The following is a 27,617-nucleotide window of genomic DNA, read 5'->3' on the forward strand; positions in this document are numbered from 1 at the left end:
AAAGCCACTCTCTTAATGCCAAAGGAAGGTGGCACTGAGGTCAGCCCTTTGCTATGTAGCATATCTGCCTCCCAGTTTAAGTTTTAAAAACCCTTAAAAGATAGCATAAAGGATGCCTGGTGGGCACTAACAGAAGTATCTGGATTGCACTGGGTTCTGTATATCTAATTAAGCACCACACGACTGATAGATGTAGGGGATCTGATCAGACATAGCAGGAGCTGAAATGTCTTCCACTGAATTGTGTTCAGGCCCAAACAAAAGTTGGACCCCGCTCAGATTATTCCCATAGAAGTCTCCATTTCAGCAAAGAAAATGGGTATTACGGGAACTGAAACCGATTAACCCAGCTCCAGCACCAGACTTTGCCTTGGGGTTAAGCAACATCAACAGGAGTGATCTGTGATCAGGATCCCGTATTGTTGTTGCCTTGATCTAATGGCTTGCCAAGGTGGGAAGTCAGACTGGGACCTGCCCAATTTCCCCAGTTGAAATAGTTGATTCTGCTATTTGCCCTGGAGGGAAAAAACATGCAGGGATCGGTATCATATTTGGAAGTCTTCTCCTGTGGGGTGAATAGAATCTTTGGGGAAACATTTTTCACCAGGAAAAGGGCTAACGTACACAGTCATCATCACAGCCCATAAGGCTGCCATTCGTCCTTCCCCACCCACCCCAAAGTCATGGATTTCCATCATGTCTAGTCTGCCCTGATCTATCATGCCACTTTTCTTCCTGCAGTTGATGCTTAGGTGGCTTTGATTTTAGCACAAGATCAAAGTTAGCACAAGATCAAGCATGGCTTGGAACAAGATCCCTGAGGTAGCTGCTGAATCCCCTAAACCCTTTCCTCAACCTGGTGTCCTCCAAATATTTCGAACACAACTTCCATCACTCCCCACTGGTACTGGGTTGAGAGGGACTGTAGCCCAGGCTATCTGAAAAGTACCAGGCTGGGGGAGGCTCTCTCGAAACCTGCATCAGAGTATCTGTTTTCAATCAGATTGGGAGGAGAAGCCACATCTGCAACTTGGAACTTGTGTCCTTTTGTGCAACCTGAACTGGCCTACTTTTCTTCCTTGCATGGCTTCTGCAGCTGTGAGCAATCTTTCTTGGGAGAGGTGGGTGGGGAGCAGGGAGAGAAAGGAGACATAGTTCTTCAGAGTTGTCTTGAGGACTCAGGAAGCCTCCACTTGCTGTAACCCCCTTCTGTGCTGAGTGGCTTTACTTTACCCCTCCTGGCAGACATTGGCACAGTCCTGAAGGTAGTCTCTGTGCCCAAGGAGAGCTGGCAAAACATGGAAGAGCTGCTGCTGGAGGAGCTGCAGGTGTTCAAGGTGAGCGGGGCAAGAGGAGAAGGTTGGCTGGGGCTGAGCCGATGCAGCTGCATTGTGAGCGGACCGCAATGCAGCAGTGTCCCTTCAGGGCAGCCCTGTTTCTCCTGTCTACAACATTTAGGACTTTGCCTGGGAAACGGAGAGAGTGAGTAACCTGGGTGCTCTGGAATGGGGTGGGATGAAGTTCTTTGGGTTAGCAGCCTTTGATCACTGGATGCCCACTGTTTTGAGGAATAAAATTTATATGAGCAATGACTTCCAACCAGAAGGAAGCCAGGGTGGTCCTCATTTTGTCACCAGCATCTGGCAGAACTACCTGCCTGCTTCTTATCAAACCTTGGAGGTGTCCAAAATACACAAAACATTGATTTTTTCTTGAATCAGTCTCACTCTCAAATCTACAGTACCTTTTCATTCATTAAACTGTACAGTGAAATCCAAATCCTTATTCCATTCAGCTCTGACCTTCTGAACATCTGTTTTACTACATTCCAAATGATGTTTAGAGGTGACATTGTAGGCGTAGGTTTTGGTTAAAAACCAGTTAATTCCTCTTACAAAATCTGAAGTTCTCATCACTGATGGACCAACTACTACTAGACAATGAATGGCATGAAATCCACAATTCTGAGAACTGCAGGAATTCATTTTCCAAAACTACTAGCTGATCTAAGGTATAAATTCCATTGTCAGCTCAACTTTTCCGCATAACAGTTTGCCTCTTTCTTTTAAAAACTGGAATCTCCCATGAGGTTAGTTTAGCATGAGAGATGGAACCAGCTGCAGCTGGTGAGCCATTTCATCCCAAGTTTGTCTTACTGTTAGCATTTGGAGGGAGTCTTTCCTTTCTTTTCAATACACTTGGAGCCTAATGCAATCCAGCCAGAAAGGGATACAAAATGATGGATTCCAAAACAGTCCATGAAGGTGTATCAAAATAAAAAGTTGTTCTCTGATCAAAATATATGTGCAAGCAATGCATACATTAGAGAAAACTAGATACAAAACCCCATCTGTTATTAAAAGATGCTAACAAAAAAACTTGTGCATTGGGTGAAATTGTTTAGAAAACAAATTCTTGTGTTCATGTAAACATCTACAAAAATGCACAGAAACTTCTGTGAGGACTTTAAAATTGCAAACTGATGCAGAGATAGGATAGGATTAATTTGTGTAGAAAAAGGTAAAGGTTATAGAAAGTGAATCAGGCAGGTTCACCATTCCCAGGCTTCCCCTGGAAAAGTGCTTAGACCCTGGCCCTCAGCGGAGGAATACTTGAGAAGGACATCTGGGATGCTGACACTCAGTTACATCATAATACTCTTTTTTCATTGGCAGGACTCTTCTCCAGTTACCAGCATACAGATCTCTTCCAAGCGGGTAGGTAGAACAACAGATGGACACTGGGGAGCCAAGAAGTGGGAGCAGAAATGCAGGGAGGCAGCAAATCTTTGAATGCAGGGAAGGCTTTTGTTTGATCCTAAAAGGTGGCCTATGAGTATTCTAAGCAAATAAACCCTTCTGGGTAGAGAGACCTGTGTAGGAAAATACCTGGGCAGGAAGTGTTATATGTATATATTTTCACTGACGAGGGTGCTTGTTTGGGTTTAACTATCATGGTGCTGCTGTAGTTGCCCCGACTCCTTCAGGACTTCCCACCACATCTTTGTTTGGTTTAGCAGTGGGACTTCAGGCTTCCCCGAGGGATGGCCCCTCATCAAGACTCCTAGAGCTGTCTTCTTTGGAAGTACTCTCCCTTCTTCTCCTCACCTTTGCACGGCCTCAAGAAGAATCCCTCCCCATCTGCTGCGTTTATGGGAGTCTCTGCTATATTGCTTGTCTGCTATTGGGGAGGTGCTTTTCTGGAGAACCTTGCATCTACCAGTGCTGGTGCAGGCTCTCCCACTGCCTGAAGCGAGAGAGCCCACTGCCACGCCCTCTCCATTGCTAGCCTGGCTCTCTCCTTCCCTCCCTCTCCAGGGGAGCCCCCCACCCCCCCAACGCCTTGCTTAGGGCCAGTTCTGCAGAAAGCCCTCCAGCTGTCTCACTTGGAGGATGCCTGGAATGAGCCAGAGGGCAGGGGGCAGTTGCAGAGAGGCCTGCCGGCAACGCCCCCCCCCCCCACTGCAGTGCTGCCTCACAGGCTGGCTGGTCCTCCCAGTGGGAGGGGGCAAACAGTTTGCCACTCCCGCCACCCATCACCTGGGGCCGAGGATCGCGCCATCCTCATGAGAAGGCCAGCCTGGGCACCTGCAAAATACACACCAGAGAGGCTGAGAAAGAACACTTGCCATGGTGCCCTTGGTCGTATCCCCGCTTGTCGAGGCTGCCAGTGGCCATGCTGTTCCGGGGGGGGGGGCACTTGCCTTCTCCCTGTCCCTGGGAGGGGTCAGTGTCTGTCTCTCTGGGGCTGTGGCACTCAGGTGGCTGAGCTGCGATCTTGCCGTCGGCTGGGAGCATCTGGGCAGGAGAGCGTGGCTGGGCCTGAGCAGGGCCGCGTGGCTTTGTCTCCCAACAGCAACAGCTCTACATGGGCTCCAGGACCTCCATTTCCCAGCTGCCCTTGCACCGCTGTGGGATCTACGGCAAAGCTTGTGCGGAGTGCTGCCTAGCGCGGGACCCCTACTGTGCCTGGGATGGCACCGCCTGCACGCGCTACATGCACAACACCAAACGGTAGGGCCAGAGCACCGCCGGGCACCAGCACAGCGCTGCCTCGCCGTGTGCCGCGTGGGGAAACGGGGAGGGTCCCAGCCCAGCGCTGGGCTGCCTCCGTCTGTCCAGGGGCAGGACCGGGCATGCACAGTAGGGGCCACCTCTGCAGCGCGATCCTGGGGGCACAGCCTGCGCAGGAGCGTGCTCTGTGTGGCTCCTGCAGGGGAATCTGGCCGCTAGCTGGACGCACCTCCCGACTAAACTTTGTGCTCTGTCTCTCCCTCCTTCCTGGCAGGCGGTTCCGGCGCCAGGATGTGAGGAATGGCGATCCCAATTTGTTGTGCTCTGGAGGTGAGTGCACTGAAGCCCGATGCTCTCGGCCGCAATCACACCCGATTCCACAAGTCTGCCATCAGACATATCCCTGCCAGAGCAAAAGCAGACTTGGAGCAAGGTTACTGCAGCCTTCCCCAGCCAGATGTCTTTTGCTACAGCTTCCATCACCCCCAGCAGGCACTGGCCGTACTAAGTTGCAGTCCAAAAGTTGTAGAAAAGATCGGGTTGGGGTGGACTGCCTTAATCCAATGAGAGCCAGATACTGTGAGTGAAAGATACACTCTCACACTCCCACACCCACACCTCTGTTGTACAGGTTTTAATGCCAGAGTCTGGGAAGTGCTGATAAAGGGAGGGCCTGCATGTTACTTCATAACCGCGGGCAGCTGCACCCTGACTAGGAAAAGATAAAAGGAATCAGCTGGAAACTACTTTCTTCTAACTGCTGTTCCTTTTCCATGCAGTCATCTGAAGAATAAGAAATTAGATACCCCATTTTACTGTGCCACCGAAAAAGAAAAAGATGGTAGAAGTCCTTTTCTAGGGCATCAAGTGGAATCCATCCTTGAAGCAGAAATGACTCACAGCTAAATTGCCCACTTCAGGCTGAAGCAATCCCATCCCTCCCCCTTCCCATGGACAAATGCTCCCTTCCAAGCAAGTGTTCCCTGAATCCTAGAGGTATTTCCCGCGCATACGCAGAGCCTCTTCCCAGATCCGCGTGCTGCTCCCCGAGAGGGAGAGCCTGCTCCAAGAATGGTGCCCCCTTTTTGCCATCTTGAGCTCCAGTCTGGTGCTCTTTCTCTGCGTGGGGCGCACGTGCACCTCTTTGCTCCTGCCTTCCCTCCCTCACCTGTATTAACAGATGGGGCTGGCTTCAGCTCACCTCCCTTGTGTTACCCCCGCTCTTTTTGCAGATCCCCAGCGAAGTGCCGTGCCGGAAAAGAAGCTGTACGGAGTGGAAGGCAGCAGTGCCTTCCTAGAGTGCCTCCCTAAGTCTCTGCAGGCGGAGGTGGTGTGGACCTATCAGAAGAGCAGCACTGCCCCCAGGAAAGAGGTACCCGCTTGGCTGCAAAGGGGAAAGAAGGCTGGCCAGATCTCGTGATCCTGCGTCACTGGGAATGAGTTCTGCCTTCAGGCGCTGCTACATACCATTCTCTGTTTGCACTTCTAGACAAAGTTTGGACAGTCCAGTTTTGATTCTGTGTCTAATCAGAGTAGAGAAAATAAGGCATTTAAGGGTGAAAGCACAAGCAAGCATGATCTCCCTTTGTGAACGTGCAGGCATTCTGCTGTTCCACAGCACCACCTTCAAGTTATTTTGCAGAAAAGCAGGAAAGGAAAAGATCCTCATGCAGTGTTCAAATCTCATTTCTGCAATTAAACTGGAAGTAGATGTAGCAAATCAACAACATCATGTAGAAAAGCTGTTCCTCCTTGATACCAGTTCGTCTCCCAACCCTCCTTGTCTTGGAAGCATCTTCCTGTCTCCCTGCTGGCCGAAGCTGAGCATGTGATGCGTGGGCCGAGATCCTTTAGCCTCCATCTCCCTCAGCCACAGTACCTGCCCGCCTTGCAGCCTGCTGCACAGGCCAGTTTCTAAGCAGAAGCACCATGGGTGGGATGCCCTCCCTCTATAGCTTTTGTGGCTCTCCTCTCAGCCCCTGCCCTATCTGGATCTCTCTTCCCCAGTTGTATTCTCAGGCCCATTTCTCTGTGCTGATCAATCTCCAGGTGCTGTTGGACGATCGAGTCATCCGGATGGAGCGGGGAATCCTGCTGCGCAACGTGCAGCGCAGAGACGCCGGCTTCTACCACTGCCACGCCACAGAGCATGGCTTCACGCAGAGTCTGCTCCGCCTCCGGCTTGACGTGATCTATGCCCAGCAGGCTGACTCTCTTTCCCTCTCCTGGGAGGAGGATGCCACGGAACCCTTCCATCGGAAGCTCTGGTATCAGGATTTCTTGCAGTTGGTGGACCATCCCAACCTCAGCACCATGGACCAGGTGTGTGAGCAGCTGTGGAGCCGCAAGAGCCACCAACCCAAGAAGAAGCCGCTCTTGCTCCCTCCACTGAGTGTCAAGGCCAAGAGTCACAAGTGGAAGCACCTGGAGGAGAAACGGAAGGCCCGCAGCCGGAGAACACATGAAGTGCCTCGTGCGGAAAGGGGGCCCCGGAGCACGGACATCTGGTGACCTGCGAGAAGACGGCTGGACAACCTTTTTGCTGAGGGGGCCAGGGGAGCAGGGGGCAGTGTGGGGAAAGGGATCAGGGGAGAGAGAATAGGACTGTGTGTGGCTCCTCCAGCTTGGTGAAGAGGCCTTCCTTCCACACCATCTCCCAGAATCCTGGCTGCTGCTTCAGTCGTAGTATGTAGGGGAATATCGCCATCATAGCAGTGTAGCTGCCGCTCCTCCGAGCCTGGCATAAAGCAGCAGAACCTGACAGAAGTGGGAGGTGCTGCACCCCAGACCTCTTCCCTAATGCACGACCAAAGATCAGGGCGCCAACTGAATGGAGAGGTGCAGCCTGTGTGTCCCTGTGTCATGGGAAGTACAGCTGGAGACGAATGTGGTGTGTGGAGGAGGCATCCTCAAGGATCTGCTGCCTGCCAAGGTGAAATTTAGGGACTGAGGTGGCCTTCAGCTCTGGAGCTTCCCATGGTGCTCAGACATCATCACCTGACAAGGAGAGAACCTTGATGCATCTCGCAACAGTGGCCAAATACCCTTGCCCCAAACTCTTTCTCGATAGGCTGGGCTTCAGGCCCCTTTTTTCTTCCTCTCATAGCTAAGCCTACTCACCTTGTGGGCCAAAGTGTAGCAATGTGCTCTCCGCTTCCAGAGACACACAAGAACCACTCGTGTATTTATTAACAATATTTGTTTACTGATGAATGTAAATCCACCACCAGGTGTTCCACCGGGATTGAGCCTTCGACTGAAGGAACAGGACTGTTGTTGGGTTGCCCAAAGGTCTGTGGGTAGACCTTCTGACTGAAATTTCTCTGACTGATTGTGTGTGTGCGTGCACACATGCGTGCGTGCATGAGGGTGGGTGAAGATGGGGAAGAAGTCTCTGCAGATGACCGGCTTTGGGATTTGAGGTGTTTCTGTGGTGTAAAATTCATCAGGGAAGGATGTGGTCCGCTCAGCTAGTCCAGCTGAAAGCCATCCTCTTGTGAGCAGGAAAATGAGACAAATCCACAGTTTTTCAGGAATGGAACAGAATGAATGATTATATATTAAATTCACACTGCAAAACTGTACTAGAATAAGGACGCAAGCTTTGAGGCCTGTTTAGCCCTCAGTACATCGTCCGACACTTGAGACAGTTGGATGTGAGCTGGCCCTCAGTTGTCCTGTCAGTGAGAAAGGTTGCAATGAGCAGATCATCCGAAGCCACAATGGATGTTGGAGCTGTGGGGCACCCTCTTGTCCTTTGCCTGAAGCAGCAAAATGTTCTGGGCTGGCCTTGATGCCCTCCTGGTATAAAGCAGATGCTGGGAAGAGGGGCTTGTAGTCCTGCCCAACTTCTTTGCAGCATGCTAGCATACCAAACGTAGGGTTTTCCTCCTTTTCAGGCCCCTGGCTAAAGCAGTATGTCCCCAGACAGGTTTAGCATACCTCCAGCTGTTTTGCCCAGAGAATTTCAGAGGCATCTGAATTGGCATGGCTGACCTACTATCCTCTAACCTACTTCGAAAGCACTTCGTAAGTTCTATTTGTTGCAGTAAGGAAAATGCGCCCATACCACATAGTTATACCATCTTCTTCCCCATTTCAGTTTATGGGGGAGAACTGTTGTTTGACCACTGCGTTACTTCTTCAGAATATTAGACCGCAAGTATGACCACTTTTTCTACTGTTAGAGCTGCAATCCTTCATATGTATTTCCTGGGAAGAAGCACCATTGAAAACAAAATTCTAGACAGGTAAAGGATTGCACTGCAAGAGACGTATGGGAGAGGCTTCAGGAGAAACAAGATACCCAAGAGCTTGGAGAGTCATATTTGTGACATGCTTCCTGTGTTTTGTGTGAAAGCTGCAGGTGACCTAGCTGTTGTGAAGCACACAGGTGCACATGACCTTCCATGTGGTCCATGGCTTGGCATCACAGCAAGCCACCCTGGCAATAAATCATGGCCGGGTGGGTTGTCATGAGCCCTCAGCTGGGCTCAGTGTAGGTGGTTGTCCCTGGGTATCCCAGTAGACCCTGCGGGAAGAAGGAGCTTTTTCTCCTCCGTGTTGCAATCACAAGTTGTTTCGGGTTTGCCATGGCTTTTTCCTTTTTACCTTTTTTGGCCTAGAGTTTGCTAAATCCAGGACAAGAGGGGGAAAGCCACAGTGAGCCTGAAACAGATTGTGATCTTGGGAGGGGCAGCTGTGCCAGTTGGCATTGGGGCTCACTTGGTAGCCTCATGGCAAAGTCAGCAAGGGTTTTGCTTTGCTTTGTTTCGTTTCGTTTTTGGTAGTGGGTTGCTAGCTGGTTCCCCCGCCTGGAACAGGTCAATGACCAGGTTCAGAGAACATGAGAACCCATTCTGGGTGCAACAATTCCTACAAAAAGCCATGGGTTGTTCAGGTGACTTGTTGCCAGTGCAGCCACCCCAGGGAAATCTGCCTGGGTCCACAGATGTCACACAATGGCTTGCAACCCCAGAAACAGCCAATAATAGGCAGGGCAGCTCCTTTTGATCCAAGACTGGTTTGTTTAAAAAGCATATAAGAGCTGAAACCTACTGGATGATACTTGGCAAGCATACTTGGATGTTCTTTTAATTTTTTTAAAGCTCAAGCTTTTCCACCTGTTCCATTTCTTCCAGTGTCCAGGAAGAATCGATAATATTGACTGTGTAGCATATGAGAATCCTATTTGGGATTCTTTCTATTTTTGGAGCTTTGTGGTGAAAAAGAAAGCCCAGAGGAATGTGCCATGGGGATCTGTAGGAACTAATTTGGGTATTATTTATGTATTTTATCTCAGCCTATGGCAAACTCTATAAGGAAAACAAACCAGACAGCCTTTCTGGGCCATGAAAAAACCTGGCAATTCAAGAACTGCCATGGTCATCACTACAAAATGGGACACATAGATAGCAGCAAAGGACAAGTCACTGGCCAAAAGTCAGCCTATGGCAGAGCAGGGGCCTAAACCTCAATGTGCTAAACTCCTTTTACCTCACAGTTTTCAGCACCAACTAATTCACAGCAATCCCATGGAAACATCTGATTTCATTTGATTTTGAATTGGAAGGGGTGGGTTACCTTGGTGGGCCGGAAGAAAACTGTCCGGGGCTGCGAGTGCAGGTCAAGGGAACAGGGAATGCGAGTAGTTGCTGGAAGAGGGATGTGGCCCTGCTCATTTCCAGATGTACTTGAGCAGTGTAAAGACTGTGCTGGATCCAATGTGGTGGGAATGTATTAATGTAATAAAGCAGTTATTTTAACTTGGTGCATCCTATGTTACACAAACAGAAACCTCAGAGAAAACTGCAATGCATACATTTCAGATAGTACCCAGAATGTTGCCTTTGTCCTTGCTCTAGAAATAGAAGGATTCTCCCGGAGGTCAATAAAATCCCACCTTTGTTTATGGCTCCAGTGATTAAAGTACAAAGAGTTGTTTGGTTTCATAAAGCCATGTACCCACCTCTTCAGGCTGCAGAGATCAGGCAGGCTATCGTGAATTAATTAGTATAATTATCTGGCTCAGCAATTTTGTGGAAGTCCTTGTAATGGAAAAGCAACCTGCACGGCATGGCTTGAGACAAATGGCCAGTTCAAAGGGTCCTTCCTCAGAGCTGGGCCCTTGAAGATTGCTGGCCTACCTAGCACTTGCTCTGAGGGGGGCCAATGGACTGGGGGGGCAGCAAAAGGACAAAGTGAATCATGGGAGCCTGGCAGCACTGGGGAGAGGGTGGGCAGCACACAGAAGAGCACACAACTGGCTGTACCTCCTCCTCCACTGCCTGAGGCGGATACCTCAGCCCCTTTCATGGGAGGCTGACCCTGGGGGCCACAGGGGACTGAACCAGGGCAACTTTCCAGAACAGCCCAATGAGCACCAAGAATAATCAGTGGGCATGAAATGCTGATTGACGGAATGGAATGCAATGGAATGGAGTATCCTGAAAAGGACCAGTCCAATCTACAATTTTCGTAGCAGGTTCCATTTGTATGCAATACAAATGTGCAGGAATTTTCTATACGATCTGTTTAAAACTCTCCATACAGAACATTCCTATATTAATGGAATATTGTACTCAACACATAGAACTGCAGTTAGGGTCTAAGCTTTGGAAGCTCAGAATTGGACCTTGTTATTTGGAATGGCAATGAGGCAAGCAGTAGGACCTACACGGACACTGCCTCTTATCCATTCTTAGTTTCCTGTATCTTTAAGGATGCAGTCATAATCACATATATTTACCCCAAGATAAAGCTTTGAAAACCAAAGTGATTTGATTTTCAGAAAGCATGGCTAGGGTCATGCCCCTACTTCCAAATTCTCCAAGCAGTGAGAACTCTACAGGTGCAGCACAACCCAAGTGTAGTCTTGTTTTGAATGAAGTCACTTAGATGCTTACAGCATTTTGTAGTATTTACATTTGTGTGCAAATATAGGGGGAAGTTCAACTCCAACCTCACTGTAACCCCTCTATCAGCTCCTCCTTGATGACACATTCCTTAGGGACAGCCAAAGAATGAGTCACTTCCCCACTATCTCAAGCCAGTCACAGCAGCTGATGATCGTGTCATGTTCAAAGAACAACCTTGTATCACAGTTTCCTGAACACTTGCTAATTTTGACTCTCTTGTAGTAAGATGCATAGCATGTAAGCTATGCAGGCTGGGTTGTTACTGCAACAACCCTTGGTGGGCCTAACAGATATTCAGGGTCATGTGGGTTGTTCCTCCATCTTTCCTCTTCAGGTATCCCAGGGGACTCTGTGCAAAAACCAACTTCTGCCCTCTTCCTGCTGCAGTTGTGACTCCATTTGTGTTTGCTACAGCTTTTTTTAACCCCACCCCCTTCAAAGGTTGCTTTTCAGGATATCTAATCTGAAAGGTAGTATAAACCCTTTCAAAGTGCCCAAGCAGCACATTGGAAGGGCTGGCACTGGTTCATCAGCCCTTTTTAAAATGCTTTAAGCACAAGAAATTTGCACATGCTTTTGAACATTTTAAAATAATTTTTAGAGTTCTGAATGTATACATTCACACACTTGCATGATTCTGAAATGGCAGACTTCACTTGGACAATGTGCTGAAGGGTGTCTGCTGTCATAGAGTGATAGAAATGTAGACTAGAAGAGTTGGAAGCGGCCAAGAAGGCCATCAGTCTTATCCCTTGCTGTTGCAGGACACCAAATTACACAAGGTGCAGCAGGCACACACCATGAGTTTTGACCCCATGATGCTGCTAAGAGATTCATTTTTCACTCTGCTTTCTCTTGACAGGTGTTAGAAAGTAAGCTGTCAAAATAAACCAAAGCTATAAATTGTCTTTATTTGTGAAGGGTGGTGACCAGTAGATTACCTCCTTTGTGATGAGATCCTACAGCCAGGGTTGTTGTTTTGGGGGGTGGGGGTGGAGGTGGGCTACCTGTCAAAACTCTGCTTCATTTTAAAACTTTTCCTTTTTTCCTTTCGTTTTTTTAGATAGGGCTGCCAATGGGTGTTTGACAGTGATTTATTCATTCATTCACTTCTCAAAAATCTAAGAGTGCCCTGCCCAAAATACAATATAAAAAGAAACAATTTTGACAGCTGTGAATTCAGAGATTGCAAAGGAGATTTCTGGAAAAGAAAATACAAAGGATAATTCGGGTGGGGAACTGTGGCAGGTGCGAAAGAACTGTACCAGTTGGACATCAGTTACTACACCACACCACCTGGACATCAGTGGCTGAGGTGGCCCAAGCTAATATCCAAAGAACAGCAAAGGGTTTCGATGACAAGACCCAAGTCATGGGTTGTTTTGCTACTTGCCCATGAACAAGTTACCCTGAGGTAATTGGTATAGGTTCATATGACAAAACAACCCACAGTGGTATGTCACCCATGGTGGGCTGTGCTGTTTTGTGAACGGGATGGTTTTTATGCAGGGTTTTCTCCAGGCCCTGAAACAGCTGTCCACGCCGTCAACAGTCTAAAATAGGAGCCTGGCTCCCTATGCGTGCACAATAGTCCTACTCATGTGCAGAAGGTAATCTATGGTTGGCTGAGACTTCAACTCCCAGAAGCCTCTGCCATTCTCGCCAATGGTTAGGAATTCTGGGAGCTGAATTCGGTCCACAGATCACAGCGCTGGGAGAGCGTTTGCTTAACAGAAAGCCACGAAGAACCACACTTCATTTCAACACAAGCGCCGTCTCCGCTGTTCGGGAAGTTTGTCCGCGCTGGCTGGGTGAGCCCAGAGACCTGCGGTCAGTCATGCAGCTATTTCAGCAGCTTCCCCTGGGAGAAGCGCGGCGCAGCCTTTGAACGGGATAGGGAGCTCTTCTGATGGGGCGGCAAGAAACCGGGCGGGCGGCGCTGCCTTCTGTGGCCTTGGCAATCTCATTTGGATGGTGGCACAAGCGCGAGGTTGGGGGAGGCCGGCGCTCCGCTTTCTTCCAGTCCCTCGGGCAGACCTGGCCTTTCCTTCGCCGCCACACATGAAAAGATCGCACGGAAGAGGAGAGCTGGGCCCGGCAATGGGGTTGGCTTCCTACAAAGATGTCCCGCCAGCGTCCCGCCTCTTCCTTAGATGCCTTGCCCCGGGCGCGAAACACACTAGCGCTTTCTTTTCTCGGGAACGGTGAGTAGGCAGATTAGTTGCGTTTTCCCCAGACTAATGAAAGGCTCGCCCGGGATGCCTTTAAGGAGGACTTAGAAAGTGCAATGCAGACAATATTGTCCGGCTTACACAATGCTTCATGCTTGTTCAGAAATGCAGAAGCTGAGAAACGGAAAGGCAACGCTATGCTCTCCATATAATGATTTTACAGTTGTCACGACGCTGCTACGCTTTTAAGTCAGATGATTAATGATAAATTATAAACGATTGATGATTAATTATGATTCTGATGAGGAAGTACAAGGAGAGATGATCAGATTTGCAGGCAATACAAAACTGGGTACAATAGCAAACACCCTAGAAGATAGAATGAGGGGATTCAATAAGGAGATCTCCCAGGAAAAGGAAGCCAAATGTATCAATACAAAATGGGGAAAACTTGGCTCAACAGAAATGGAAAGGGAAAAGACTTTGGAACTATTGTGGACAACAGGCCAAATATGAGCCAACAATGCGATGGAGCTGCAATAAGGGCAAGTGCTATTTTGGGATGCGTTAATAGAAGGATTACTTCCAGATCATGAGAAGTAATAGTTCCCTTACACTCTTCATTAGTCAGACTTCATCTAGAATACTGCGTCCAGTTCTGTGCACCAAGATTTAAGAGAGATGCAGAAAAATTAGGAAAGGTTCAGAGGAGGGCAACAAAAATGATCCAGGGTTTGGAAACAATGCCCTGTGTGGAGAGACTCTTCTTGCTGATACCAGTGTGTAGGACATGGAATAATCAAGTCAAGTTGCAAAAACCCAGATCAGGATACCAGAAGGAATGTCTCTTGCCCTACATGCCCTCATCCCCCTTAAGATCGGCAGGGGAGTCCTTGCTCTGGAAACCCTCTTTGAAGGAGGTATGGAGGGAGTCTACCCAGAGGAGGACCTTCTCTGCAGTGGCACCCAGACTATGAAATGTGCTCCCCAGAGAGGTCTGCCTGGTGCAACTCTCTACTCTTGTTAATTTGTTTTATATTTTGAATGTATTATATTTTAATTTATGTTGTGAGCCGCCCAAGGCGAATGGGGCGGCATAGAAATGTTTTAAATAAATAATACTCTTTCCAGTGCCAGGTAAAGACCTTTGTATTCAGCCATCATTTCAATAATTCATAATTTAAATAAAAATTAATAACATTTTATATAGTCACATTTTCTTTTTCTTCTTCCTCTCTTTCTTTTAGTTTTGAATTGTTGTTATTATTGAATGTTTTAACTGTATTTTGTATTACTAATCTTTTGTAAGCCGTCCTGAGGCTTGTGCAAAGGACGGGATAAAAATGTTTTAAATAAACAAATACTGCAGTGCTTTCACTGCAATCCTTTTCTTTTATGCCTATCATCTGATAGTACAAGTCTGGAGAAACATTCCCAAGCATCCTAATCTAGTCCACCTTAAATGCATGGGTGTGGCCTCAACAGCTGAGCAATAAAAGTCATCAAGCTGTGGCAAGTAGCTGCTTTTGCACCATGGCAGAGTACCTGGCAGAAAAGATGAACCTATACGATGTCCAAGCGAACAAGCTCGATGCTTTCATCGCTGAGTACCTGCAGCCCAGTGAGGAGTTCTGCAAGAATGTTCAAGAAGCTGTCAATAGAATTTGTAAGTTCCTGAAAGAACGGTGCCGTATGGATGCTCGGGTGATCAAGACAGTAAAGGTGAGTCTGCTCTGATCGGTGCTCACGAGTTATGAAATGCAGCGGTCAGTGGAAGAAAGGCATGTAGCGATGGCCACTTGTGCTAATTGTTTATTAAATTTATAGACCCTGCCTATAGTCCTGCTTTCCCTGTCAAGCTGTAGCTTCCTGAGTATTTATGCAATGGTGGAGATAAGGGATGGGTGATTCTGTTACACACACACACTCTGTGATGTCTTAGGCAGGAAATGAGTCTGTCTTGAGAGAAGCCAAACACTAAAGCTACTTCCCTTTTCTCCAATTTAAAATGAAGCGCTCACACATCCCAGCATGTTTTTTGGAAGTGTTTGGCTGTTTATTTGGAGAGATTGAACTTCCTAATAATCCAAGAAGGAGAAGCATCAGCAGAAACCAGTGTATCTAGCCCCAGAGCTAGTACAGAGCCCTTCACTAACAAACCATATAAGTGAGGTTCATAGAATCATAGATTAGTAGTGTTGGAAGTGACGAGACAGCCATAGCTCCTGCTCAGAACCTCAGGAGAGCTTCTGTACCAGGCAGCCAGGTTTCCAGCTCCCATGAAATACAATGAATTCTTTTTAATAAAACATACGATCATATCCCATCCATCATGTTCAAACTTTGGAATATCTCTACAGATATTACATAATACGGACCTAACCCTCCTGTTGCTTTAGATCAGTCTCTACTATCACATACTTGTTAACAATATGCCTCCAATGATGACATGTACATTGCATAGATGTGCTGGAAAATTAACATTTTAAGCAGTTTGAGAAGATTTTTCATGGGTTTCTGATTGTCTATGCCCCATTTTGTTGTTCTTCCTCCAATACATTTTTGAACATTATTTTGTACATTATCAATGTCAAAGAACAAAGAGTATGGCCTCTAGATCCTGTGAACTCAAAGACTGGCTTGGACAGATTCCCCCTTTCCATTGAGGTATGGTGGCTCTAATGGTAGGATTATACTCTATCCTTGTACTGATCCAGCTGAGGAGATGGAGATCCATGCAGGATTTCCCTCATGGGGCAAGGGTGAAGGAAGGTCTAGGAACGAAAAGTCCTCGTTCTTATTTTTTCCATTTAGGAACAGGGTAAAGTGCTCCCCTTTACCAGAATTCAGATCTGAGAGGTATTTGTTCACTAAGTGTAATGCAAGGGCAAGATGAATGCTAAGTGACACAGTAAATAAACCCTTCTGTCTTTGCAGGGTGGTTCTGCAGGAAAAGGGACAACACTGGAAGACAATTCAGATGCTGATCTGGTTGTCTTCCTGAACTGCTTCTTCAGCTTCCAGGATCAGGCTGACAAGCGTGAACGTATAATCTATACTATCGAGCAGAATCTCAAGCTTTGCTGCCAGAGTGTTGCCTTCAGTGTCACTATCCAGCCCCCGAAGAAGAAGGGCAAACCGCCTCGCTCGCTCACTCTCACTCTCCAGTCAAAAAGGAAAAGTGAGGCAGTTGAAGTGGACATTCTTCCAGCCTATGATGTTTTGGGTAAGAAACTGGACATGGTCCTTCTATTTGGTTTTGTCATTTTCAGGGCAAGTTCTAGGATATATAATGCCCTGATCAAAGAGTGCCTTCATTGCATCTCTTAACTCCTGGTCCATTTTGCTATGTTGTCAGCTTGTATGGCTTCTACAGAATTGCAAAAACTCCAAATTCAAGATGTTCTAATGAGTTGGATCTGGAAAAAATGTATCAAAGTGGAGACTGGGGAGAAATATGTCCCAGTTAGTAGATGGAAGTTCACTTTCATAGCAAGTATGGAAACAGCCTAGAGTACTTTGGATGGGGGGAGGTTAGAGACACCTGTTCCTCTCCCCGCCCTGCCCAACTCATACTCAACTAGGTATACTTGAGTATACTCAACAGGCACTGAGCTGTGCTTAATGTCCCCTTCAGCCTGGTGTTCAGGGCAGATCTCCAAGACCAGCTGTGCTGGCAGTACGTGAATACCATTTCCCAAGCACGGGCGTCACGTGTGCTTGGAGCCGCTTGTCATGCTGACTGTCTTCATTTCCTCACCCAGGAAAGAAGCATTTGGTTACCGCAGCTACCTGCGGTAACAAACTGGTATTGTTCCACAGTTGCAATAAGAACACAGCAGAAAAGTCAAAGAATAGCCTCACGATAATTTTCTCTTCAAATGCAGTGTGCTGCCTCTTACACTGTCAGGTGCCAATCATTTAGCAACCGACAATTCTTAATAGACGAATGGTTCATTCTTTCCTGACCCGGAAGTAATCAATAAGTCACCTGAATGGACTAGATTCAATGCTAATTTCTTCATTACCCAATTCCAGATCTGCAGATTGTGCTAAACTCCAACTCTGATGCCTGACTGACTTAGCTTCCCAAAGTAAAATTCCTTCTCCAAAAGCACGCTTCTCAAAAAAGAAGGGTTTGGAAAATAATTGCCAAGTGTGTTGATGTCCATGAGAACAGCCCTGCTGGATCTGATCAAAAGGTCCACCTGCTAATCTAGTTCAGCATTCTGTTTACACGGAGTCCCACCAGCTGCCTGTAGGAAACCTGGAAATGGTGCATGAGTGCCTGCATGCGCACACTCATGTTCCCCATAGGCTTACTGCTTCTTATATTGAAATAACCTATAGCCATCAGGACTAGTAACCAAGCCTTCCATGAATCTGTCCATTCTTGTTTTAAAGTTGTCCACATTGGTGGCCATCACCATATCCTGTGGAAGTGAGTTCCATGGTATAACCATGTGTTGTGTGAAAAAGTGATGCTTTTATGTATCCTAAATCTCCTAGCAATTAGCTTAATGGAGTGAACACAACAGAACAGATCTTGTGTACTGGAGGTAATATGAGACACCAGGACTATTAGCCATGGCTAGCCTTATCCTCCACAATGATTTCATATCAGCCTAAAATACATTTTTAAAGTTTCCACTCAATGCATAGCAAATAAATGGTTACCATAAAAGTAATGTAGCCATGTTGTTCACCACTTCAGTGAGTAAATAGCTTTGTCTGAATGAAATAAAGACATCTCAGTCCAACTTCATTAATTTCCAGCTACTGTAGTCTCAGCTTTTAGATCAGTTGATAAACTGGAATTTAGCTTCACATGCTGTGGCAGCTGCAGTGCATGGGTGCCAAAGACAAAAGGAGAGGCAGAGCTTTAAGTGTATATTTGGGGCACATCTAGGAGCATTTTTTTCTAGTGTCACCAGAAAAAGGCTCCTAGCCAAGAAATCTGCTGGCAAAAACTTTTCCTCTCTCCTCAATGGTCAATGAAGGGCAAAGCAGCTGATCACCTGCCTGGATTCCTTCTCCTCACTCCAGGTCAGATAACCCATGACAGCAAGCCACCAGAATGGGTCTATGTAAACCTCATCGAGACCAAAGGGGAGCCCGGTGAATTCTGTACTTGCTTCACAGAGCTGCAGAGAAATTTTGTGAAGCACCGTCCACCCAAATTCAAGGGTCTTTTGCGGCTGGTCAAGCACTGGTACAAGGAATACAAGAAGGTAAGCCTTTTTCCTCAGTAGAATTGAAGTGAAGGAAGGGTTGCCCACCCCTGCTTGGCTTCCTCTCCAGACAGCTGCATACTGAATTCTTAACCCTGTGAGCCCAACACAGGGCTATCTAAAGATACTGGTCCTTTCTCTTCCAATCCCCATAGACACCTGTGAGCACAGAACACCATCAAATGCCTTCCTTTGTACCTTCCTACTTCATTAAAAAAAAGTTTTCTTATTTATAACTGTATTGCACAAATTTATACGCTGCTTTCCAATGAACTATCAAAGCATTTCATATCATTCCTATAAAAATATAAACCTAAAAATTCCAGAGAAGAATCACTGGATAACAGCTGGGGTCATTAGCAGCTGGGTTGGCTCCAAGACACAGCGAGGCCCTCCAGCTTCTGCCATCTTCATTTCCTTCAGAGATGTTCTCAGGAAATGAAGATGGCATTTGGCTGCAGGCCAGCACATTCCTTCACAGTAGGCTGAGCTGAAAGAAAAGGAGGGGGAGAAGAACGAGGGACTTATCTCGGGTAATTTGTGTAGGGGGAAGCCAAGGGAACAGAGGGGGGCTAGGGAGATTCTGGGAGCAGGAAGGCCAAAAGTGGACTAGCTCAGGGAAGCCAGCCAGATGCCAGAGGGGCTGGGGAAAGCAAGCCTGGGGCCTAGGAGAGCCAGCTAAGCACTGCCTGGAGGCAGTTTGGGAAGGGCAGTGTGCTTCTAAGTCTGTGTGCACGGGGTCTGTATGGGTGTGAGAAAGAGAGAGAGCACTTAGGAGGGATTTTGGAGGAATCTTGAAAAAAGAGTGAGCGTGTTTCTATGTTTTTGCAGGGAAGAGAAGGGATGGGTGTGAGTGTGGTTGGACGTGTGTGATGGATACACGGAGGCTTGTGCGCATGCGAGTGGATGGAGGCTGGTTGTGAGCTGTCCAGAGAGGAAAGTGATTGGACGGGCTAGAAATATCCCAAATGAATAAATAAGTCTATAGGGTGGGGGAAGTTATTAGAGTGTGTCTTTGGGCGATGCTGTGGGATGTGAAAGCGATTGTGTGTGGGTGGGGATCCAGAGGGAGAAAGAGAGGAAATGAGTAGGCTGGCTTGAGTCACAGGGGAGAGGAAAAGAGTTTGCCTTCTGTGAAATGAGCTGGCAATAAAATCCATGAATTCTGAGCAGTTGCTTAGTGGGCTGGGGCTTAGACACTCCACCCCTGGCCCTGGCCCTGGCCTTGTGCTCAGTCTTTTGGGCAGGTGACCTCTCTGGGGAGCGGATTCCACTTGTCCTCAGTGACTGCAATGCCGCCCGTGTTGTAAAGAGCCTAGGACAGCTTCTCAACTTGCCAGCTTGCCCACAGTCCCAAAAGGTGGCCTCCCGCTGCTATAGGGGAGGTGGCGCACAAGGAGCAGCTCCCCGTGGCCCTGCCTTCCTTGGACCTGGGAGTCCTGGAGAGGGTGAGATGCTGCTGTGCCAGCATTTGGACCAGGGCTGGGGAGACAGGGCTTCAAATCCCCACTCAGCCAAGGAGCTCAGGGGGTGGCTTTCAAGCGGTCACTCCCTCCCAGCATAGCCTACTTGAAGACAGGACCACACTGCCACCTGGAGTTCCCTGAAGGAAATATTGGATGTAATTGCAATAAAATAAATGAATGGCTGCACCTGTGACTCAGCTTTCCCCTTTCTCTGACAAACCTTGGGCCTGAGCATCTCTCATTTCATAAATCAGCCACTGTGCCTGTTATCTGTAAAGAGATCCTGCTAACAGTTAGATTTACACATGAATGGACACCAAGAGATGTCTTAGCACTCAGTTGGCCTATTCATTTAGGCCTTCATTTTTATTAATTAATTAAATTCCAATTCCAAAAGGTGAAACAGTTATGTAATTTGCATGGGCATTTTTCCACAGTACACTGTGCTTAAGACAGATCATAAAATAATCACCCTAATTATAATACAACATTAATAAAACTGCAGTTCATTTAAAACATATCAAAATTTAAATGAGCACGAAGAGTGCTAGTAGGTCAGCTAACACTTTTGAGCACCAGTAATAATATATAATCACATCAAACAGTGCACTAAACAGTTCATGTTAGAAAACGCTACAGTAAAGCTATTTCACCCGCAGCAAACGCAGCAGAAGAAAGTAAAAAGCACCAGGCACATCATCCTAGCCGCAGAAAGAGACCCTCCTCTCACCAGGCTCCCATGCCCTGAGCCAGGAAAGGGCACCCTGCTCCTCAGGGCGTCTCCCCGCCTGGCTGGCCCTTGGGAGGCAAGATGGAAGAAGCTGTTCCCCAGGCAGGAATGCCGCCAAGCTGTCCTGGAGGCAGCCCAACCCCAAAGGCGCATGCAGCTTCTCTATGAAGGCTCCCATGACTGGGAGTGTGGAAACGCGAGTGGAAGGCAGGGCTTTGGTGTCAGGGCTTGGCTCTTGATAACAAACTGAGTCTTTCTCCTGTAATTGTTTGTCCTGACAAGTTTCTTGGCCTTGAGGTGTGGCAAAACAGGTGGAACCAGCCAAGCACTGATGGTCAAGACAAGGAGATGCTCCACATGTAGCGACAAGCCAGCACGAGCTAATTTACCAATGAGACTTGTCATCCTGTGCCATCCAAATGTTTAAATGCAAACCACAGTGAGAAGTACCCCATAGCTTGTCGTTACATGTGAACCTGGCCAGGGTGAGCACGAAATAGCCCACAGCCCTAGAACAGGCCATGGGTTCTGGGTTAGTTGAAGAACTAACCCACTTTCCACTCTGGTCAAAGTCAAATGTAATGGCAAGGAGCACCACCCCTGCCACAGCTTCATTTACAAAGTAGCAGCCAAGGCCATGGGGGCAAGTCACTCGGGAAAATCCCCCAGGGAAGCTTATTGTTAGGCCCGAGACTCCCTCCCCACTCACGAAATGTGTGGAGGGGTAGAGCTGCTCCACAGGCCCCAGCACTGCAGAACCCTGCCGACCCAGCCTCCACCCGTCTGCGCGTAGAGCAGGACCTCTGCGAACGAGTGCCTGCGTGCACACAGAGGCACGCGCAAAGGCGCCCCATGCCATGAGGGCCTCCAAGCATGCAGAAGCCCCAGTTGCATGGCACACTAACAAGCAGGCTCATCCTTCTGCTCTCTGGCGAGGCCCTTCTCCGTGTATCCCCGTGAGAGGAAGCGCCTCACGCAACGACGAAGAAGTTTCTCTGCAGTGTCCTCCTGGCGATGCAGTGCCCATTCTGTGGCAGTGCAGCGCTGCATTCTTCAGGGTCCAGGTTGGAACGTTGTGTCTGCCCAGGCATTCTCATTTGGTAGGGTTGTGAGTCTGTCCCCGTTCGTGCTGCCCTTCGGTGTACTATCACAGTGATTGCCTTGTTATTTATCTTCCTTGGTTTGGCTAATTTTGCTCACTATTGCTTATTTTGATTGTGCATTGCTGATTGCCTGCTCTTGCCCTGCTATCTCTATGGATGAAGTGTGGCTTTGTTGTCACTTCAGTTAAACAGAGAACATTACATAAGTGCATCATAGACACCCCTTTCCACATGTCTGGTTCAATGTGTAGACAGGGTGCAGTAGGGGGTGCTGCAGCTTCAGGGTCATGTCACGGCTGGCAGTGCATAGTCCTTACGGTGCCATTCCAGAAAGGGTACTTGCCCAGCAAGTGAGGTTGCACGCATGCATGAACACCTGTCTGTACGGAAAATCCTTCCCCAACCTGATGCTCACCAAATATCCTGAAGTTCAACTCCCATCAGCCCCAGTGAGCATGGACATTGGAATTGGTAAGATATGTGGGCGAGGGGTTAATCTAAAATGTCTGAATTTGGACATTTCCTCTACAACAGGAAAGCTGTTGTAGAGAGATAAAATATTTTGCCACACTTCTAATCTGGCTGACATACAATGAGAATGCAAGAATATGTAATATCTTCTATTTGGATGGCTCTCTCCCCCTCCCTCTCTCCCCCCTCCCCCCCCACCTCAACAGAAGCTCAAGCAGACTGACCCATCATCAAAGCTACCCTCCAAGTATGCCCTGGAGTTGCTGACTGTCTATGCTTGGCAGGAAGGCACCAAGGAGGCAGAGCAATTCAACACAGCGGAAGGGTTTTGTACAGTGATGAACCTGCTGCTTCAGTATCAAGATCTCTGCATTTATTGGACTAAGTACTATGATTTTAAGAACTCCATAATAGAGGCATATGTGAAAAAAAGGCTGGGAGAAAAACGGTAAGAACTCTGCCTTCACAACATGATGACCCACCTGCAAGAACAAACAAGGCGGGTTGTTGTGTCACCCAGATCAGGTCACTCAGTGTGGCATATGCTGCTTGCTTCCTGCCCATCTCAGTGAAAAGTTTAAGGGTTGGGTCTGGAGTCAGTCACTGGCACACAAAACCAAGCCAATGTTAGTTATCCATGCAGGCTTCATAAAACTGGACAGATTCTCAATCACCTGCATGCATAGCGTGTAGTCTCTTTGTGGTTGGTTGGTGTGAGCACTCACATCAGTTAATGGTTAGCTGAGACTTTCAGAGCTTAGCCAGGCCCAATTTTTTTTTTTTAGTCCTGTCTCAGTTGGCCAATGTTCCAAATCTTCTGAAAATTGATAAGGAAGGGGAAGGAAGATCACCCTCTCCAGCAATGTTTCTGGGCAGCTCTACTTAGGATTGATTGGTGGCAACTGGCACAGCTCAGTACAAGGACAGAAAAGTCCTGATACTTTCAAATGATAACCTAGAAATTTTGGGATATATCTGGGGACTCTGGACTATTATTTTGGGGATATTTTGGGGATATTTTGGAGGCTTGAATCTTTTCCAGGTCTGGCAGGTAAGCCTCTTGTATATAGATCAATGATTATAGGAACAATAACATATTTATAGCAAGGTGTTACCCTCTTTTCTTTCTTCCTGCATTCCCAAGAACCATCTGTCTCTCAGGTGAAAGACAGATTGCTCTTAATTGACAACTTGAAATCAGGCAGAGGGTGACAGGTTGGTTACGCCTGGTGTGAGGGGACAGTGACAAATATAGAACAGCTTATTGAGAAGTAGGCTTCATTGGTAATATATTGGAATAACCAATTCATTTATTCGTTTAACAAGATAATATACTCTGTGTTTCTTGTTGTTATCCTGTGAATCTATGCAGTATTTTGTAATTTGTTAAAAAAATGGGAAATGTTTGTGTTTGCAGTCCTGTGATCATGGATCCTTCAGATCCAACAGGAAATACAGCCATGGGAAAAGGCTGGAACCTGCTGGCCGAGGAAGCTCGCCTTTGCCTGACTTGGGCATGCTGCAAGAACAAAAATGAGCCTGTTAAATCCTGGGATGTGCAGGTATTGTTGATATGCAGGGCTCGTCCCCATATCCAGCTAAGAAAATCATCTGCATTTGGGCCGCTTTGGATGTAACATTTAAAACATTGCTACTGACTATTCCAAGATTTTTAAGTAGAACATGTGTCTCATATTGAAGAGGCTATCTGATTTTCCAGAGATTATCCCTTGTGCCTAGTTTTAGGAGTGGTAGCCCTGTTCATCAATATGTCCCATGAAAAGCGTCCTTAGACTCACAGCTGATGCTCCTTACAGAAAGGGTGGCAACTTTTGGTCTGTAACTTCCATAATGTCTCACCACTGATGCAATGACAGAGTTCATAATTTAGGGTCACTCCCTTAGTATTAAGGAATTGGTCAATTGAGAACCGGTCCTAAGATCATGTGACCTGGCCAGCTCCAAAGGTTTGTCAGTTTTTGTGTAAGAGGTTCTGAGGGGCTCCTAAAATGAAGTTATATCTTAAGTCATTCCTCTAGTCTGCATTTGGATCCAGAAATAATGCATGGTGTAAGAAGGAGAAAGGGATGCACATCTATTTAACTTGCAGCAGTTATCTGGCTATGCAGCTGGAAACAGAGGAGAATAAGGCCCAGATAAGGCCATTTTAAGTGCTGTTAAATAAGAAGGATCTTTGCAAACATGAACGGCAACAAGTGTGTCTGTCTGCCCTCCACAGAAATGTCCCTTGTTTAGTTAACATCCTTTGTTTATACAGAGAAAGTTGTCCCATTATTAGCTATGTAAATTACAACACTCACAGATAGGCCAATTCACACCCACTTAGCTGCTTGCTTGGATGGTCAGTCACAACCAGCACTGGCTCCATCTTGTATCAAAATCAAATGTAAGATAGAACAGACCAGGATTACATTGTGGGTAATCACAGGCGATTTACTACATCCTGAGTCTTCTCCAAAGTATGTACTAACTGCATTTCATCATTTCATCATATACACATAAGCTAGTTTCCCATCAGGCCTAAATGTCCCACCAGGACAATCTTCAAGGCCTAAATATTTCCTACTTCTGAACTTTCTGTAGCAAACTAGTGAATTATTGTGTATTAAGTCAGCAAAAGATGATCAAATCAGATACAGGATTTTGCTGTGATCAGACACATGTTAGGTCCCTGTGGACACACCTTCCAGAGCTGTTTCCCCCAAATCATTGCTAGCAGACATTACTTTCTTATCAACATTATCACATTGCATTTATATACTGCTTCTTTTCCTCATGGGAGGAACCCAAGTGGTTTACATAGTTCTGTTGTATCCTCATAACAACCCTGTGAGGTGGATTAGACTGAGACGGAAATGCAAGCTTATGCAGATTTGCTTATCATTTCCCTTCCAGTGGCAATTGAAAACAAACAAACACAGAGGAAACTGATACTGACCCTTCACTGCAGGACCTGAAGCAAGCAATGAGTAGTGGCTTGTCTAAGGCTGAGGACAGCTGCTAAATGAGTAGCAGCAGCTACTGGAATTGTAGATGTGACCTGACAGTGACAGGTGGCCTGATCTTCAAGGGGAGCAAAGCGGTTATACCTTGTAGCCTCCATATGGAGAAGCAGCAGAAAATCCACAAGTGTCAGCTAGGCATTCAGAAATGTAAAAAAAGATGAGCCTGGGAGATGTCTAAGCTTAATCAGGATAAAACAACTCTGGCAGAAGGTGGCTTTGCCTACTTAAAGTACAAGTCACATCAACAATGCGAGCCACATCCTGTCCTGGGGAGGGCCTGCTAGAAGCTAGTACCTGACTTATTCCTGTGGCATACGAAAGATTATTAAGAGCCACAGGGCATGTTCACGTATCACACCAATCTTTATCTACCTATCTGATTTTATTTATATTTGTTATGTTATAACAATCATTTAATTTTCTTTTTAGTACCATTTGATGTTGAAGGGGAAAGATGTAATGATAGAGTTTGCAATTTAGTAATGCCCCCTTAGTATTAAGAAGCAGGTAATTTGCAGACTTGTTCTAAAGTCACATGAAGTAGGCAATTCCAAAGGCCTGAAGGTTGTTGTACAAAGCTGTAAACAAACAAATCACCTTGCTTGGTATCAGTTCTGAAAAAGTCATGTGGGCAAAATTACCAGGTGACTTGCAAAAGCCAGCCAGCGTGCAAAAGCAGCTGTCCATGCTTCCCCAGAGGTAAGCCCCACTGTGTTCAGTGGATCTTTCTCCTAGGTAAAAGTGTACACAGGTATGGAGCTTCCCAAGCGTCCACAAGCTACCTGATCCTGTGAGTTTCAACATGTGTGTTCCTAACCAAATGCATTTAGTGCTTTGATCACTTGCATGCCCTTTCTCTTCCAGCCAGCCAGAGCCATTCAGGTGACGGTGCAAGATGGGCGAACACGAGCAAGTTTGGCTAAACTTACAGGAAGTCCTTACACCGCCATCCAGAAGATCAAGGAAAGCATGGGAAGCAAGTGCTGTATCCCTGTCAGTGAGATGGCCCTGACCCTGCAGAAACCAGACTCAGGGACAATAGACCTGCAGAATGAACAGACTTTAGCAAGTTATGGCCTGTTCTACGACACCACTCTCCTGCTTAAAGCACAAGAGATGAAGATTAACGTGAGAGACTACAACAGCAGATCATTAGTGTACACAGTCTCGCCCAATGAAACTGTTATGGACCTGAAAAGAAAGATTGAAAAGCGAACAGGTGTAGTTGCAAACCAGCAGCGCCTGACCTATAATGACCAGGAGCTGGATGACACAAGGATGCTAGCTTCTTACAAGATTAGCAGCCAAGACACTGTCTACCTGCTTTTGAGGCTTAGAGGTGGGCATCCCTCCTTTTGAGTAGCAATGCCCAGCCTTCCAGATACACCACATGTAGCCTTCCAGATGCTAGGCTGAAACTCCCATCAGAACTCACTGTTGGCTATGTTGGCTGGGGCAGATGGGAATGGCAGCCCAACAAGAATCTGAAAGGTTGGTGTTTCCATTGTTGCTTAGCTTTTTCAAGATTATCCAGAACTGCAGTTGCTGTTTTTTGCTTGAGATCTTAATTTTATCACCAGTCTTACGACAGTAGAAATGTATCAGACAATGCAATTTATTCAGCAAGAAAAAACAAACATTGCAATTATATCAATCACAATACCCATGACCATTGTTGGGCAGGTTAAATCAGTTGGGCTTATTCCCATGCAAGTGGATATGGGACTATAGCCTAAGAACCTAATTCAAAACAGATAAAAGACATATTTGGAATTAATATTTTTACATATTATATCTTATAGGATAGTGAATCTCCAGTATTTTATGCATTTGTATGGCTTGTATTCATTTATGATTGGAAGCTGCCCCAAGGCTTATGTGAATGGGGTGGCATATAAGTTGTCCAAATTAATAATAATACATAATAAATACATGCATTATCTTGAATCCTCATCTGCAGCTCAGGAAAAGCTGACAGGTTATAATCCTTCATGTGCTTGGGCATGTCCTCATTTCAGCTCTGTACCAGAATTTTTAATCACACACTTTGTACTTGACATTTTTTCCATTGTGTATATTCCCTGTATATTCTTTGCTGCGCTTAAGGCATCTCTTAGTAATAATCATCTTTCTTGTACACTCTGGCTGTTGTTTGCTAGGAGGTGGGGGCATTGCCTAAACTTGTATAAGAACTGCATCCAAGTGGTTGTTTCTCAAATAAATTCTGTTTCTGTAAAATATATTTCATTTCTATGATATAACATGCCATCTTTACTCTTTGGAAACCATCCTGAAATTCTTGGAATAAATTATGTTTATAGAAGAGACTTAAATGACTAATTTTCTACTGATCTGCCTTTAGTCATAATGATAATTTGGCTAGACATTTCCACACTGGCTTCCATTTGTCCACCTACATCTCAGAGGTGAGAATGAATTGCTATTGCTGTTTGAATTAATCCATTTTAACATCTTTCAGCCCTGATTCT

The 27,617-nt window shown here is 46.6% G+C and overlaps 2 protein-coding genes across 3 annotated transcripts in view; both read left to right on the plus strand.

Annotated features, from left to right (window-relative positions):
- Positions 1–9,778, plus strand: part of SEMA3B (semaphorin 3B) — a 52,936-nt gene extending 43,158 nt beyond the window's left edge. For both annotated transcript variants that reach the window (XM_044451190.1, XM_044451191.1), the window contains 6 exons: positions 1,246–1,337; positions 2,676–2,717; positions 3,856–4,013; positions 4,288–4,343; positions 5,246–5,385; positions 6,063–9,778. In XM_044451190.1, coding sequence (XP_044307125.1) covers positions 1,246–1,337; positions 2,676–2,717; positions 3,856–4,013; positions 4,288–4,343; positions 5,246–5,385; positions 6,063–6,524 — 950 coding nt within the window. In that variant the 3' untranslated portion in view covers positions 6,525–9,778. The remainder of the gene's footprint in view (positions 1–1,245; positions 1,338–2,675; positions 2,718–3,855; positions 4,014–4,287; positions 4,344–5,245; positions 5,386–6,062) is intronic.
- Positions 9,779–12,650: 2,872 nt separating this feature from the next.
- On the plus strand, positions 12,651–26,935 carry LOC123034202 (2'-5'-oligoadenylate synthase 1-like). The gene is made up of 7 exons (XM_044451406.1): positions 12,651–13,134; positions 14,515–14,823; positions 16,039–16,327; positions 18,148–18,332; positions 22,309–22,550; positions 23,520–23,664; positions 25,993–26,935. The coding sequence occupies exons 2-7, from the start codon at positions 14,635–14,637 to the stop codon at positions 26,485–26,487; spliced, it is 1,545 nt and encodes a 514-aa protein (XP_044307341.1). The 5' UTR covers positions 12,651–13,134; positions 14,515–14,634; the 3' UTR covers positions 26,488–26,935.
- Positions 26,936–27,617: the final 682 nt, after the last annotated feature.

This window comes from Varanus komodoensis, unplaced genomic scaffold (assembly GCF_004798865.1).
Source record: "Varanus komodoensis strain SLA01 unplaced genomic scaffold, ASM479886v1 scaffold6_2, whole genome shotgun sequence".
NCBI lineage: Eukaryota > Metazoa > Chordata > Lepidosauria > Squamata > Varanidae > Varanus > Varanus komodoensis.